Source organism: Tamandua tetradactyla, chromosome 6 (assembly GCF_023851605.1).
Source record: "Tamandua tetradactyla isolate mTamTet1 chromosome 6, mTamTet1.pri, whole genome shotgun sequence".
In the NCBI taxonomy this organism is placed as follows: domain Eukaryota; kingdom Metazoa; phylum Chordata; class Mammalia; order Pilosa; family Myrmecophagidae; genus Tamandua; species Tamandua tetradactyla.
Window position 1 is genome coordinate 82,363,988 of NC_135332.1, and position 17,853 is coordinate 82,381,840.

The following is a 17,853-nucleotide window of genomic DNA, read 5'->3' on the forward strand; positions in this document are numbered from 1 at the left end:
TTTTAAAACAGCATTGGATTTTTCCTTTTTGAAGAGGTTGTGGGTTTACACAGAAATCATGAGGAAAGTACAGAGTTCTCATTTACCACCCTCATACATACAGTTTTCCCTACTGTTAACATTTTGTATTGGTATGGTACCTTTGTTACAATTAATAAAACAATAGAAAAAAAAAAAGGAGTCAAGAGAAAGTGATAAATGTTGAAGACAGGTAAGGAAGACTGAATATACAGATAACAGGAGCCCCTGAAGAAGAAAACCAAAGCAAGGGGACAATATGAAATGCTAGAACCCAACATACTGGAAGAACAGGCCAGGCACCTGAGGATACCGACCCATTGCCCCAAAATGACCAATACAAGGCAGTCTAATAAAATTACAGCACTATCAAAAAAACACCTCTCAACATCTAAGGATACAAGCAGAACCAAAAACAAAACAAACAAAATACATGGCATATAAGAGGAGAGAAAATTATCACCTGACTTTGACAGCAATGCTTCATGCCAGAATAGGGTTCCCAGATAAAATATGGGCCGCCCGGTTAAATTTGAATTTCAGTTAAACAACAAATAATTTAGTGTAGGAATGTCCCATGCAATATTTGGGACATCTGTTTGCTTGCTTGCTTTTGCTAAATCTAGCAAACCTATGCCACAAGAAAATGCAGTAACATATTTAAAGATACTCAAGGAAGTAAAATATGAACCAAGAATTTTATAGCCAAAAAACTGACCTTTAAATAAAAAGGGTACAGGTAAAGTGTTATCAACATACAACTCAAGAACTATTGTTCCTCTGAGTCCTTCCTCTGGAATCTTCTAGAGAATGAGCTTCAGAGAAGAGAACGGCAAGAGAGACGTGGGCCTAAGAGCACTCCACCTGCAGTTACCTTGGAACTAAGACTAATGGAGGACCAGGAGGGAACCAGCAAAGTGGAAAGGCTATTTCCTCAGACCATGAAAGACAAAGGACACATTTGTTCAAACAATGAAGGATAGGGGAGCACACAAAAACATTTTCCTTGTTTTCTGTGATTTTTTATTGATGGTGGCAGCATTAATGCCATTCCAGTGCTGGTGCAGTGTTGTTGGAGCACAAGGCCCAAGGCAGATGTGGATGGCTGTACTAGTTTTGCAACTATTCAAAAAGCTCAAGATTTTATAAAACAGAAAACTGGGGTAAATATTTTTGAGAATTAAAATCAGGCTGCTTCTTTTCATCTAACAAGGGATGGCATATGCCTTCTTCAGACACCACACCCACGGGAAGGCAGCCCATATGTGTGAGCGCACTCACCGGCCGAGTTGATGACGTGCCTCACGACCTGCAGGGTGCCCACACGGACCCTCTCATGGCTGGTGTCCAGCTTGGGCAGCAGGAAGGCCAGTAGGCGGTCTGGAGAACAGCAGGCTGCAGAGCAACACAAACAGCCAGTCACTCTACTCTTCTCACTGATGAGCCTCTCTACTGTGGGAAGCTGACAGCATCTCAGGAAGCTCCTGGTTCTGACTGTCCTTTCCACAGGGCCTGTCCAGGCCGCAGGGTCTCAATATAGCAGCAGTGGCATTGCCCAGTGTGGAGACGTAGGTCACGCTGAGGGGCAGGCGCCCTGTTCCAACATGGGGGATCAGTGCACCCTCCTTGCCCTCCTAGCTGGGGCCAATCTAAAGCTGGGGGGTGACTTGGGACCCCAATGAGGCCCCCATGCAGGGCATCTGGATCTGTCTTTCTCAAAGGGCTCTTCACCCACCACAGGAATGGGAACTTTCTAGCAATCACCTCTGCAGGTTCTTTAACCTTGGCTAACCTTGTCATCACCCATCAGGTGGTCTCTGCACACCTGCTCTGCAGGGTCCACCCGAGGATTCAGGGACAGTCAGGCCTGCTGTCCTATGCCCACCATATTCCTCCCCTTGCAGCAGGTGGGGCTCCGGCCTCTCTTCCCCTCAACCACTGTTCCCCCTGCCCCACCTTAGCAAGCAGGGACCCACTCCCTCAACAGCAGACTCAGTCACTCCTGAAGAGTCTTGTTTAAAGACACAATGCTGAAAAGACCGGGTCTCTGCTCTCCAAGAAACCAGAGCACCCTGGCGGGGGGGTGGGCAACAACAAGCAGCCAGTGACCTTCCAAGTTGAGGGATTAATGGAGGCCATGCAGATTGACCATCTCAGGAGCCCCATGAAAAATGGGGGAGGGGGTCACATGCCTAGCAGAGGAAAAGCAGAGGAGACAGGTGCAAAGACCTGGAAGGAACTGGACTGAGCGTTCTGAAGCAAAGAGGCCAAGGGAGCAAGTGGTAGGCAAGGGGCCAGGAGAAGGAGCCCCTGGATGGTGAGTCGGAAGCCTCTGGAAGGGGTATAAGCAAGGGAATAACAATGTCCTTAGGACAGGGCCCGCCTCTGTGTGGAGAACAGGTGCTTGGGGCTGCTGCCATCACCAGGCCCAGCCACTAAAGACCCTGGAGTGAGGGTCCTGGGTACACCAGCCACACACAGGCCCTGGAAGTGGTGGAAGAAAGAAGCCTCCTCCCCTCCCAACCTGCCCCAAATCTGCCACCGTACTCTGCCCATAAGCAGTCAGTCAGCCAAGCACAGCAGGCTCAGTCATGCCCTTCTGCTCACGGGCTGGGCCCCAGAGGCTCATGGCGCACCAGGGGCTAGGGAACACGCCACCTAAAGCTCACCTAGCACGGTGAAGCAGCGCAGCACTTCCTTCTGGTTGTTTACTACCAAGGGGCTCGACAACTCCACAGGCATGCAGATCTGCAACAGGACAAAGGACACAGGTCACAAGGGTGGCTCTGCCTGCTGGAGCCCAGCTCTGGCCCCAGGAAGTCCACGCGTTCTCCATAAATGCTGGGCCCCAAGGAGTCCGAGCTGAAGGTCCAGTTCCCACCTCAGCAGCATGCAGAAGGTGCTCATCACTTTCTGCCCCTTCTCACGCGGGCGGAGGTGAGGCCCAATCCCCTGATGCAGGAAGCCTCACCCAAAGAACTACAGGCTGCTCCAGGGTCCGCACCTTAACCCGTGCGGTGGGAAGAGAAATAAGCAGACAGACAGACAACAACATGCACAAGCACAATGGGAAAATTCTGGCTCCTTCTACATCTTGCCCTTCCCACCAGGAGGAGCTTGTTTTCTAAAAAGGAGAACAAGAGTTAAAAAAAAAAAAAGGAGACATTGAGATGAACTCAATTTAAAAATGGGCAAAAGATATGAACAGATAATTTTCCACAGAGGAAATACAAATGGCTAAAAAGCACGTGAAAAGATGTTCATCTTCACTAGCTATTAGGGAAACACAAATCAAAATCCCAATGAGATATCATCTGACACCTGTAAGAATGACCACAATTAAGCAAACAGGAAACTACAAGTGTTGGAGAAAACGTGGACAAATAGGAACACTTATTCACTGCTGGTGGGAATGTACAATAGTACAGCCACCATGGAGGACAGTTTGGCGTTTCCTCAGGAAGCGAAGTATATAGAGTTGTCTTATGAACGGGCAATCCCACTACTCAGTATTTCCTCAGAAGAACTGAAAGCAGGGACACGAACAGACATTTGCACACTGAAGTTCACAGCAGCATTATCCACAACTGTCAAAAAACGGAAACAAGCCCAGCGTCCATCAACAGATGAATGGATAAGTAAAATGTGATCTATACACATTATGAAATATTATTCAGCAATAGGAAAGAAATTAAATCCTAAAGCATAGGACAACACAGCTGAACCCTGAGGACATAATGTTGAGTGAAATAAGCCAGACTAAAAAGGAGAAATATTTTATGATCTCATGAATATGAACTAATTATAATATATAAACTCATAAACATAAAATACAGAATATAGGTTACCCAGATACAGAATGAGGCTAAAGAATGGGGCGCAGTTGTTTAATATGTTCAGAATGTTTACCTCAGGTGAATTTAAAACATTTGGAAATGATTATAGGTGACAGTAGCATGGTATTGTCAGAATAATTAACAGTGCCAAATGGTGGGTGAGTGGGGTGGAAAGGGGAAGTTTAGAGCCATGTATGTCACCAGAAGGAAAGCTGGAGGTTAAAACATGGGAATATGTAAAGACGGTGAATTGGGAATATGTAAAGACAGTGAATCTTGTGATGGACAATGATTGTGATTAACAGCACAAATATAGAAAAGTTTTTTCATGAACTAGAACAAATGAATGGCCCTATTATGAGGGGCTAATAGTAGACAGATACATGAGGAAAAATGTACCTATTGTAAACTGTGGACTATAGTTAACAGTAATTTTTTTTTTTTAACATGGGCAGGCACCAGGAATCGAACCCAGGTCCTCTGGCATCGCAGGCAAGCATTCCTACCTGCTGAGCCACTGTGGCCTGCCCAACAGTAATATTTTAATACTCTTTCATTAACAAGTAACAAATGTACCACACCAATATTTAATGGGTGAATAACCGAGGTGGAGGATTTGGGTTTTCATTTTTCTTTTTCTTTTCTGGAGTAATAACAATGTCCTAAAATTGATCATGGTGATGCACAGACAACTATGTGATGACACTGTGAGCAACTGATTGTACACTTCAGATGTTTTGTATGGTGGGTGAATACATCTCAGTATAATTGCAAAAACAAAAAAGAGACCAGGTCTTGCTTCTGAGGGCATTCGTCTAGAGTACAGAATACTCTGGAAATCAAAACACCAAATTTCACTAATTTAAATTTTTTTAAGTTGCATTGGTAAAAGTAAAAAGCAGATGTGTTTTTGAGGGGATAGTCGAAGTACCCCCACCTCACCCCCCAGCATGGGCTACTTGTAGTCTCCCAGGGTGCTCACTCTCACTAGGACAGGGCACTCAGGGCTCTAAAGCAACTCTTTGGCCAATACTGTCTTACAAGTGAGAGGAGATGGCCAACAGTACGGAGGAAACAGACCTCCCAAACAGACTAGCAGGGCAGCTGACCAGGGTCCACCCCACACTGGATGCAGCCTGCTCTAGGGTCCTAGGTAGCTCCCTGTTATTTCTATTCTAAATATCACAGCTCATCGTGAAAGGGACTGCAGCATCCTGCTACACTCTGCAGGAAGGCAGTGCTACCACTTCTCAAGGACATTAAAGCAGCCCTACAGAGAGGCCTACATGGTAAGGAGAGGAGGCCTCCCACCAACAGCCCAGTGAGTGCACCATGTAGGCAGCAGATCCCCCAGCAGTTCCAACTGGCAAATGGATGGTGACCTCAGGAAAGGCCCTGAGCCAAAACCAAGCCCCTCAGCCTCAGCCAGATTATGGACCTTCACTGACTGTGAGATAATAAACAGTTGTGGCTTTAAAGTGGTGAGTTTTTGGGTAATTTGTTACACAGCAATACATAACTAATGCAAATGGAGAGTCAACTGGAAAAAAAGATAAAGCTGGATTCTCATTCATTCCTTCCCTAAAATAATTTTTAGATTATTTTAAAAGTAGAGGGAAAAATGAGAAAACATGAAAAATAATCTTTGCATTTGAAAGCTTTTCAAGTAAAACAAAACCTGAACCACAGCACAAAATGTGAATAAATGATGATGCAAAGCTGAAATAATTTTGCATGGCAGAAAAGCACCATAAGGTATCAGTGGCTAAGAAGGTTCAAATGGAGTCAGGAGGCTATTCTGGAGGCTACTCTTACGCAAGCCTCAGCGAGATACTGTTAATTACCATGGTTTGCCAAACCCCAAACAAAACCATTCCTCTTAACCCCAAAGAACACCCAGGACTCTATTCAGCAAAAGTTTCACACATTCAGATGATTTTCCAGAAACCTACAAACTCCAGATGGGTTCTTAGGCCAGATAAGTCCTGAAATCCAGAGGGGCCAACCTCTTCAAGAACATCAACTATTTCCTTCCCCTTATCCCATACTGTCAACATCCCTTTCCAACATGAAAAAGTTAGAATGGCATAGCCCAACTATCCCTAAAGATTGGGAGAAGGATCAGAGAAGCAGGAGTTATAACAGAGAAAATAGGATTGAACAAATGAATATGACTGTTGAATCATTATATTGATATTTCCTTCAGTCTCTGGGGTCTTAGAGCAGCTAGAAGGAAAAAACTGAAATTGTGGGACCATAACCCATACCAAACTCTGAAATCTGTTCTAAAACTACTCGTTACAATGTAGTTTGTAACTGTGAAAGTTTTTGGGTTTTTGTATATATTTCACAATAAAAAATTTTGAAAAAGCACCATAAGCAGAGTAAAAAAATAAAGGACAAAGAAGGAATGAATATTTGTATATATATGAGTCAGGCTTAAAGAATTACTACAGATTAAAATGAAAAAAAGATCTAAAACCCAATTTAAAAAATGAAAGACATGTACAGTTCAAAGAACAGAAAATACTGTTTTTTACCTGAGCTATTATATTTGCATTTTCCCTCTTAGAGCCATTCTCTGCTCCCACCCTAACAGATAATCATTCTAGATTAACAAGCATCATTGTCTTTATGATTTACAGTTTTTATAGCTTATACTTTTTGGAAATGTCTATTGTTTTGTGAGACTATTTTTATATTAAGAAGATGGTGCTATGCTATATCTCCCATTTTTTCTCGAAGGTTTATAGAGTTGTAAACTTTCAAAGTGTACAGCCAATGATCTTCAGTATGTTCAGAGTTGTGCCTTTATCACCATAATCAATTTCAGAACATTTTCATTACTCAAAGAAGAAAAACCCCATACCCCTGAGCAGTCACCTCTCAATTCCTTTATTTTCCCTCAGCACTACAAATCCACTAATCAATTTCTGTCTCTATAGATGTATTTATACTTATATAAATGGAATCATACAATATATAGTACTTTGTGTCTGGCTTCTTTCACTTATCAGGTTTAAAAAAATTATTTTTATTTAGAGAAGTTGTAGGTTTACTGAAAAGTCATGTAAAAAAATACAACGTTCCCATACACTTCCCTATTTTTGACACTGCATTGGTGTGGTACCTTTGTTACAATTGATGAAAGAATATTAAAACAGTACCATTAACTTTAGTCCTTAGTTTATATTAGGTGTATTTTTTCTCATATATCACCATATTATTAATACCCTGCATTAGTGTCATACCTTTGTTATAATTCATTAAAGAACATTCTTACACTTGTACTACTGACCCCAAACCATCATCCGTGAAGGGTTCATTGTGTTATACAGCCCTATGGTTTATCTTCTAGCTTTCATTCTAGTAACATAAATGACCCAATACTTTGTCCTTTAACCACATTCACAAACATAATTCAGTGCTGTTAATTACACTCACAATAATGTGTTACCATTACCACCAGCCATTTCTTAAATGTTTACAACCAATCTAAATAGAAATTCTGTACAAATTAGGCATCAGCTCCCCATACTCTACTCCTGATCTATCCCTTGGTAACCTATTTCCAGATTCTAACTCTATGTGTTTGCTTATTATAATTAGTTCACATCAGTGAGATAATACAATAATATTTGTCATTTTCTGCCTAGATTATTTCACTCAGCACAACGCCCTCAAAGTTCATCCATGTTGTCACATGCTTTGCAACCTCATTCCTTCCTCCTGCTATATAACGTTCCATTGTATATATAACCACATTTTTGTATCCAAAATGTGATGGACACTGGGGTTGTTTCTATATTTTGGCAATTCTGAATAACAATGTGCAAATATCTGTATAAGTCCCTGCTTCCAAGTCTTGTGGGTATATACCTAGTAGCAGGATTACCGGGTCATAAGGAAATTCTATACGTAACTTCCTGTGGAACTGTCAAACTATCTTACACAGCAGCCACAACATTCAGCACTCCCACAAGCCATGAATGACTGTTTCTGTTTCTCCACATCCTCTCCAACACTTGTCATTTTTGCTTTTTTAATAGTAGCCAGTCTTATGGATGTGAAATGATATCTCACTGTGCTTCTGATTTACATTTCTGTTAATAGCTAGTGCTGTTAAGCGCCTTTTCATGTGCTTTTTTTGGCCATTCCTATATCCTCTTTAGAGAGATGTCTATTCAAGTCTTTTCCCATTTTTCAAGTGGGCTGTCTTTTATCTTTGAGTTGTAGGATTTCTTAATACATTCTGGATATTAAACCCTTACCAGATATGCGGTTTCCAAATATTTTTTCCACTAAGTAGGCTATCTTTTCACTTTAATGTACAAGTTTTTAACTTAATTTTGATATGGTCCAATTTATCTGTTTTTTTCTTTTGTTGTTTGTGCTTTAGGTATAAAGTCTAAGAAACCATTGCCTAACACAAGATCCTGAAGATACTTTGCTATTTTTCTTCTAGGAATTTTATAGTTCTGGCTCTTATATTTAGGTGTCTGATGTAATTTGAGTTAGTTTTTTGTATGAAGTGTGAGATAGGAGTCCTCCTTCATTCTTTTCCACATGAAGATCCAGTTCTCTTAGCACCATTTGCAGAGGACACTATTCTTTCCTAGTTTAGTGGACTTGACACCCTATTCAAAATTCAATCAGACTCTTAGTGGTACAGGACATGAGGAGTGAAAGTCTTCCTGACAACGCAGGGCATGAGTCCCAGGGCTGAGTCTGGCACTGGTACCGTGAGATCAACAATCCCTTTTGGACCAAAAGGTGGAAAAGAAGTGTAACAAAATAAAGCATTAGTGGCCAAGAGAGATCAAATAAACTCAAAATGCTATTCTGGAGGCTGCTCTTATGCAAGCTTCAGTTAGATAGTGCTAATTGCCATGGTATGCTAAACCCCAATCAATACCACTCTTGTTGACTCTTAAGAACACACAGGGCTCAAACTGAAACTCTATACAAGTTTCATGCACTAAGTTTGCTTTCCTGGGACCTATAATTCCCAGAGTGTTCCTAGGTCAGAGAAATCCTGAAATCTAGGGGGACCGGCTTCTCAAAGATTATCAATTAATTACATCTCCTGATCCTTTATGTCGATACTCCTTCTCAACATGAAAAAATCAAAATGCTCATTGTTCAAAGATTCCTATAGACTGGGAGAAAGATCAAAGGACAAGGAGGAGGTATAACAGACTGTGACTACAGAATCACTATATTGATACTTCTTCTAGCCACCACTGTTCTGGAGCATAGAAGGAAAAATCTGAGATGGCAGAATGGTAGTCCATGACAAATTCTCTGGGACCTGCTCTCTAACTATTTGTTCAGCTATAATTTAAAAATTATTGCTGTTTTCTTCCTTTGCTATGTATATACATTATATTTTACAATAAAAAACATTTTTGTAAATGTTTATTTCTTACAAAATTTATATTTTGACTAGTGCATTTCCTAATATAACTTATGTAGATAGTTTGATTGAACACCATAAGTACTTGGAACCTCAGGTAGGACATGAGATTTTGTTGGTTTGTCCAGAGTGATGCCCCGATGAATCCCAGAGTAATTCGATCAGTGAGTGGAAAAGTATTTGCAAAGCCCCCTTCGGGGAATGGTGAGAACAGGGAGAAATTCAACTTCCCCAAGTTGAATTCTTGATATTCTCACAAGCAGTGTGGACAATCAAAGCTATAGGCTGAGCCCCCAGTCTTGGGGTTTGTTCATATGAAACTTAACCCCACAAAGGATAGGTCAAACCTACTTAAAATTAGGCCGAAGAGCCACCCCCAAGAGAGCCTCTTTTGTTGCTCAGATGTGGCCCCTCTCTCCAGCCAACACGATGAGCAGTCTCACCACTCTCTCCCCTCTACCTAGGACATGACTCCCAGGGGTGTGGACCTTCCTAGCAACATGGGACAGAGATCCTGGAATGAGCTGAGACTCAGCATCAAGGGATTGAGAAATCCTTCTGGACCAAAAGGGGGAAGAGTGAAATGAGACAAAGAGTCAATGGCTGAGAGATTCCAGAGTCAAGAGGTTATCCTGGAGGTTATTCTTATGCATCAAGTAGATAACATCTTGTTATTCAAGATGTAATGGAGAGGCTGGAGGGAAGTGCCTGAAAATGTAGAGCTGTGTTCCAGTAGCCATGTTTCTTAAGGATGATTGAATAATGATACAGCTGTCACAATGTTACTGTGTGATTGTGAAAACCTTGTGTTTGATGCTCCTTTTATCTACTTTGTCAACAAAGGAGTAGAACATATGGAATAAAAATAAATAATAGGGGGAAAAATGCTAAAATAAATTTAGTTTGAAATGCTAGTGATCAATGAAAGTGAGGGTAAGGGGTATGGTAGGTATAATCTTTTTTTTTTTTTTCTTTCCTGTGTTCGTTTTATTTCTTTTTCTATTGTCTTTTTATTTCTTTTTCTGAATTAATGCAAATGTTCTAAGAAATGATGAATATGCAACTAAGTGATGATATTGTGATTATCTACGTTGATGTTTAAAACAAACAAACAAACAAGTAAAAAACGTTTCTGTCTTTTTAAAAAAAAAGCCTCAACCAGCCATAGATGTGAGGGGCTATTTCTGAACTCTCAATTCAATTCCATTGGTTAATATATCTATCCTTCTGACAATACCATGCTGTTTTGACCATGGCAGCTTTGTAATATGCTTTAAAGTCAGGAAGTGAGGAGTGCTCTGACTTCATTTTTCTTTTTCAAGAAGTTTTTGGCTATATGGGGCCCTATACCTTTTCAAATACATTTGAACATTGGCTTCTCCATTTCTGAAAAATAGGCTGTTGGGATTTGGGGATTGTTTTGAGTTTGTAAATCATTTTGCATAGGATTAACATCTTAATATTTAGTCTTCCAAACCATGAACATGGAATGTAATTCCATTTATTTAGTCTTCTTTGATTTATTTTAGCAATGTTTTATAGTTTTCTGTGTGCAAGTCCTTTACAACTTTGGTTAAATTTATTCTGAGATATATGATCTCACAGAAATGAAAGATACAGTAGACCAAATCAGAAATTAAATACTAAAGACACCTGTTAGCAGATTTGAAGAAGGAGAAGGAAGAATAAGTGAGCTACAAGAGAGAAAAACTGAATTAGAGCTCACAAAAGAACAAATGGCAAGAAAGATGGAAAAATTGCACCTAGATCTTGGAAATGATGGACAACAAGAGGCACATGAATGTAAGTATCACTGGTGTCCCAGGAGGAGAAGAGAAGAGTAAAGGGTTGTGAAAGTTAGTTGAAGATATGATTGAAGAAAACTTTTCAACCCCTATAAAAGGCATAAATATACAAATCAAAGAGGCCCAACAAACTCCATATAGAATAAATCTGAACAGGTCTATTCCAAGACACATACTAAACAAACTGTCAGGTGTTGAAAGTCCTTAAAGAAGCATGAGAAAAGCAATCTATTACATAAAAGAGAAAACACATAAGACTGACTTGAGACTACTCAACAGGTACCATGGAAGCAAGAAGGCAGTAGTATGATATCTTTAAGATCCTGAATGAGAAAGGATTTCAGCCAAGAATTCTTTATCCTGTCAAGTTATCCCTGATAATTGAGGGAGAGATTAAAATCTTCAAAGACAAAGAAAGATTGAGAGAACTAGTCAACAAGAGAATTGCCCTACAAGAAATACTAAAGGGAGTCCTGTCAGCTGGGAAAAAAAAAATAAAAGATATGAGAGGGAGGCTTTGAGGAGGGCACAGAACTGAAGAATATGAGTAATGGTAATTTAAAGGAAAAAAGAGAGAGAAAGAAAATAATATAGAGATCTGACAGAAAGTAAAGGTTAAGATGGCAGAGTCAAGAACTGCTTAACTGCATCCCATTTGAATGTTAATGAGCTAAACTCACCAATTAAAAGATAGACTGGCAGAATGGTTTAAAAAACATAATCTATCTATCAGTTTACAAGAGATGCATCTTAGACTCAAGGACACAGTTAGACTGAACGTGAAAGATTGGAAAACATCATCTATGAAAGCTGTAACCAAAAGAAAGAAGGAGTAGCTATACTAATTTCTGACAAAATAGACGTTAAATGTAAAGATATCCTAACAGAAAAAGGAGGACACTACATATTAATAAAAGGGACAATTCACCAAGAAGAAATATCAATCATAAATGTGTATGGCCCCAATCAAGGAGCTCCAAAGTATATGAAGCACACATTGAAAAAACTGAAGGGAGCTATAGACATAGCATCAGTAAAAGTGGGAGACTTCAATACACCACTCTCCACTAGAGACAGAACAACCGACAGAGGGTCAACAAAGAAAGAGAATTTAAACAATATAATAAATAAAAAATAATAAGACACATATAGATCATTACACCCCCAAACACCAGGATATACATTCTTCTCTAGTGCACATGGAACGTTCTCTAGGATAGATCATATGATGGGATACTGAGTCTTTATAAATGTAGTAAGATTGAAATTATCTAAAGCACTTTCTCTGATCATAAATGCAATAAAGCTGGAAATTAATAATCACCAAAGAACCAGAGCTTTCACAAATATATGGAGATTAAACAACACACTCTTAACTAATCAGTAGGTCAAAGAAGAAGTTGCTTGAGAAATCAGTAAATATCTGGAGACAAATGATAATGAGTATACAACACATCAAAATTATGGGATGCAGCAAAGGTAGTGCTGAGAGGGAAATTTATTGCCCTGACTGACTATATTAAAAAACATGAATAAGCAAAACTTGATGATTTAACTGCTCATCTGGAGAATTCAGAGAAAGAACAGCAAACTAACCCCAAAGTAAATAAAAGAAATACTAAAGATTAAAACAGAAATAAACAAACTGGAGAGAAATAAAACAATAGAAAGAATCAACAAAACTAAAAGTTGGCTCTTTGAGAAAATCAATAAAATTGATAGACCCCTAACTAGGCTAAGGAAGAAAAAAAGAGGACTCAAATAAACAAAATCAGAAATGAGAGGGGGGGTCATTACCACAGATTATGAAGAAAATTTTAAAATCTTAAAATAATATTATGAACAATTATATTCCAACTAGACAAATGAGATGAAATGGAAAAATTTCTAGAAACACATGAATTATCTATACTCAAGGAGACTCAAGGAGAAATAGAAGATTTCAACAAACTAATTACAAATAAAGAGATTCAATCAGTCATTAAAAATCTTCTCGCAACAGAGGCCTAGATTGTAAGCATTTAGAGCCATGCACTACAGTAACTTTCGAGAAACCTGCAACCTCAAGATGGGTCCCTGGTCCAGGTAAGTCCTGAAACCTAGCCCAACCTCTCCAGAACATCAGATAGGTCCATCTCCCTACCCCATATTTGTGACAGACCCTTCCAATATGAAAAATTTAGAATTGCCATAGCCCAAACATCCCTAAAGAGAGAGATGGAAAGATCAAAGGTCATGGTAGAGTTATACAGTGAAGATAGGAATTAACAGATGAATATGAATGCTGAATCATTAAATTGTTATCTCTTTTAGTCATCAGTATCTTAGAGTAGCTAGAAGAAAAAACCTAAAACTGTGGAAGGGTAACCCATTTCAAATCTGAAATATATTCTACAACTAATTGTGGTGCTGTGCTTTGACATTTATAGCTTTTTTGCATATATGTAATTTTTCACAGAAAAAAGAAGGAAAAAAGTCTATTGTGGTGATAAAAAATACTTAAGTACTCTAGCCTCTATATTCTGGAGCAGGTAGAAGGAAAATTATGAGAGGATCATATGGTAGCACATGACAAACTCTGGGGTCAATCCTGTAACTACTTATTGAAGAGTGCTTTGAAAACTATTGCTTTCAAAATTAAAAAAACAAACAAACAAAACAAAAAATATATATTTATTACAACTGTTCTCTGTATGTTCAAGAAGCTTGGGGCAAGATTGGACCTATTAAGTAAAGATGTGGAAGATTTTACAATAAAAGACCCAAAACAAGCAAACAAAAAAACTATTGCTATTTTATTTCTTTGCTTTGTGTATATGTTATACTATACAATTAAAAACTTAAAAATAAAAAATAAAAGCAACAAAAATAAAATAAGTCCAACATTACCACCTCTCCGAAAATAAACCTGACATATCAAAAAGTTAAAAAAAAAAATCTTCTCACAAAATCTTCTCAATCGAAAGGGGGAACAGAAAAATGAGACAAAATAAAGTCTCAGTGGCTGAGAGATTTCAAACAGTCGAGAGGTTATCTTGGAGGTTATTCTTACACATTATATAGATATTCCCCTTTTAGTTTTAAGGTGTATTAGAGTGGCTAGATGGAGGTGCCTGAAACTGCAGAGCTGTGTTCCAGTAGCCATGTTTCTTGAAGATGATTGTATACTGATACAGCTTCGCAATGAGACTGTGTGATTGTGAAAACCTTGTGTCTGATGCTCCTTTTATCTACGATATGGACAGATGAGTAAAAAATATAGATTAAAAAATAAACAAATAATAGGGTTAACAAATGTTAAAATAAATTGAGTTGACTGAAATACTAGTGATTAATGAAAGGGAGTGGTAAGGGTATGAGAAAAAAATGGGGGAACAAAGGCTAAAATATATTGGGTCGATGGAAATACTAGTGGTCAACGAGAGGGAGGGGTAAGGGGAATGGTATGTATGAGTTTTTTTCTTTTTATTACTTTTTCTGGAGTGATGCAAATGTTCTCAGAAATGATCATGGTGATGAACATATAACTACATGATGAAATCATGAGCCACTGATTGCACACCAAATATGGAATGTTCCCATATGTTAAGAATGCTGTGTTTGTATGTTGTTTTGTCAATAAAACTATTCAAAAAAAATCTTCTCACAAAGAAAAGCCCAGGCCAGTTTGGCTTCACAGAAGAATTTTACCAAACATTTCAAAAAGAACTAACACCAATCTTCCTCAAACTCTTCCAAAAAATTGAGTAAAAAGGAATGTTACCTAACATTTTATGAAGCTAACATCATTCTAATACCAAAATCAGATAAAGACAATACAAGAAAACTACAGACCAAACTCCCTAATGAACACAGATGCAAAAATTCTTAACAAAATGCTAGCAAATAAAAAAAATTTTTTTTAACCAAAATACTAGCAAATTGAATCCAATGACATATCAAAGGAATTATATATCATGATCAAGTGTAATTCATACCAGGAATGCAAGGGTGGCTCAACATAAGAAAATCAATTGATGTAATACAGCATATTAACAACTGAAAGGGAAAAATCACATGATCATATTGATTGATGCTGAAAAAGCATTCAACAAAATCCAGCATCTTTTCCTGATAAAAACACTTAAAAAGCTAGGAATTGAAGGAACCTTTCTCCATATCATTTACATATATGTAAAAGCCATAGCCAGCATCATACTTACTGGTGAGAAATGGAAAACATTCCCCTTAAGATTGGGAATGAGACAAGGATACTCATTGTCACACTATTTTTCAACGCTGTAATAGAAGTTCTAGCTGGCGTGATTAGACAAGAGAAAGAAATTAACAGAATCCAGGCAGGAAAGGAAGAAGTAAAACTTTCATTATTTTCAGATGACATGATCCTATACTTAGAAAATCCTGAGAAATCTACAGCATTGCTATCTGAGCTAATAAAAACATTCAGCAGTAGTGGGATACAAGATTACGGTCCAAAAATCAGTAATGTTTCTATTCACAAGCTATGACCTGTCTGAGGTGACAATCAAGGAAAAAATTCTATTCAAAATAGCAACCAGAAGAATTATGTAATAGGAAAACGCCTAACTAGGGATGTCAAGGACATTCCATACTCCTGGATAGGAAGGTTGAATGTCATCAAGATGTCAATTCTACCCAAGCTGATCTACAGATTCAATACAATACCAATCAAAATCTCAACAACCTACTTTGAAGACTTGGAAAAAACTGGTTATCAAATTTACACAGAAGGGAAAGAGACCTTGAACAGCTAAAGATAGCTTAGAAGAGTGAAGTGGGTGGACTATCACTTCCTGACTTTAAAGCTTACTATAAAGCCACGGTGGTCAAAACAGCATGGTACTCACACAAAGACAGAAGGACTGACCAATGGAATAGAATTGAGAGTGTAGAGATTGACCACGACATCTGATCTTCAGTAAGGACCCCAAATCCACTGAACTGGGACAGAATAACCTTCTCAATAAATGGGCATGGGCTCTTTGTCCGCCGGCCCGCCGCGCGAGGCGCCCACGCCCCACAGCAGCCAACCCGCCCGCCCTCCTCTCTCCTCTTTGTCCGCCGGCCTGCCGCGCGACACCCACGCCCCACGGCAGCCGACCCGCCCGCCCTCCTCTCCCCTCTTTCCCCTCCTGCTCCGGCGGCTCTCCAATCACCACGGTGCCCTCTTCCGCCTTCACCGGCTCGTCCGCCACCAGCCTCGACAGCCTTGCCACCCTCACCTTTCCTCCTCCAGAACAGCTACTGGGGGAGTGGAGACAATACAGAGCAGTTCCCGGAACCACGACGGAGATCAAAGGGACAGTGTAACCCCATCCTGGAAGGGCTGACTGGGAGAACCAGATCTGGTGAGATCACCGAGGGACGCGGGCTTTCCTGGGCGGGACGGCAAGCGGCCGGAGTGCCTCCCTTCCTCCTTCCCAGGCCAGCTGGCAGAATTGGGCAGGCGGTCCCCTTGGGCCGCGGCAGCTGGCATCTCCACCACGCGAGGCCCCCCAGACCAACTGAGAGAGTTGGGTCGGAAATCCCCAGACTGCGGAGAACGGTGACCAGGGGGTCCCTTCCAAACACGTGACTCCCCGGTCCGGCTGGGAACAGTGCACTCTCCCGGGCTGCGACAGCTGGCGCCCTTCTGCCACGCTTGGCGCCCCGGGCCGACTAGGAAATTCAGTCGGGCGCTCTCACGTGCTGCGTCGGCCGGCGACCCTCCCCGCGTTCGAACCCCCGGGCCGGCTGGCACTCTTCCAAGATGCTTCGGCTGCCGAACCTCCCCCATGGCGAGAGTTTTCCAGAGTTAAAGGACCCACAGCAACTTTTACTGGTGGATCCCGTAGACAAACGTGTGCCACGAGCGCCACCTACTGGGCAGGATAAGAAAAACAGAACCCAGAGATTTCACAGAAAAATCTTTCAATCTGTGGGGTCCAACACTCAGGGAAATCTGACTAAATGCCCAGACACCAGCAGAAGATAACGGATCACGCTCAGAAAATTGAAAATATGGCCCAGTCAAAGGAACAAACCAATAGTTCAAATGAGATACAGGAGCTGAAACAACTAATGCTGAATATACGAACAGAAATGGAAAACCTCTTCAAAAACGAAATCGATAAATTGAGGGAGGACATGAAGAAGACATGGGCTGATCAAAAAGAAGAAATAGAAAAACTGAAAAAACAAATCACAGAGCTTATGGAAGTGAAGGATAAAGTAGAAAAGATGGAAAAAACAATGAATACCTACAATGATAGATTTAAAGAGACAGAAGACAGAATTAGTGATTTGGAGGATGGAACATCTGAATTCCAAAAACAAACAGAAACTATCCGGAAAAGAATGGAAAAATTGGAACAGGGTATCAGGGAACTCAAGGACAATATGAACCGCACAAATATACGTGTTGTGGGTGTCCCAGAAGGAGAAGAGAAGGGAAAAGGAGGAGAAAAACTAATGGAAGAAATTATCACTGAAATTTCCCAACTCTTATGAAAGACCTAAAATTACAGATACAAGAAGTGCAGCGCACCCCAAAGAGATTAGACCCAAATAGGCGTTCCCCAAGACACTTATTAGTTAGAATGTCAGAGGTCAAAGAGAAAGAGAGGATCTTGAAAGCAGCGAGAGAGAAGCAATCCATCACATACAAGGGAAACCCAATAAGACTATGTGTAGATTTCTCAGCAGAAACCATGGAAGCTAGAAGACAGTGGGATGATATATTTAAGTTACTAAAAGAGAAAAACTGCCAACCAAGACT

The 17,853-nt window shown here is 40.1% G+C and overlaps 1 protein-coding gene across 11 annotated transcripts in view; it reads right to left on the reverse strand.

Moving 5' to 3' along the window:
* MROH1 (maestro heat like repeat family member 1) overlaps positions 1-17,853 on the reverse strand; it is a 201,659-nt gene that overhangs the window by 80,458 nt on the left and 103,348 nt on the right. For all 11 annotated transcript variants that reach the window (XM_077166521.1, XM_077166527.1, XM_077166526.1 and 8 more), the window contains 2 exons: positions 2,688-2,766; positions 1,300-1,413 (listed from right to left, as the gene is read on the reverse strand). In XM_077166521.1, the coding sequence (XP_077022636.1) occupies positions 1,300-1,413; positions 2,688-2,766 (193 nt within the window). The remainder of the gene's footprint in view (positions 1-1,299; positions 1,414-2,687; positions 2,767-17,853) is intronic.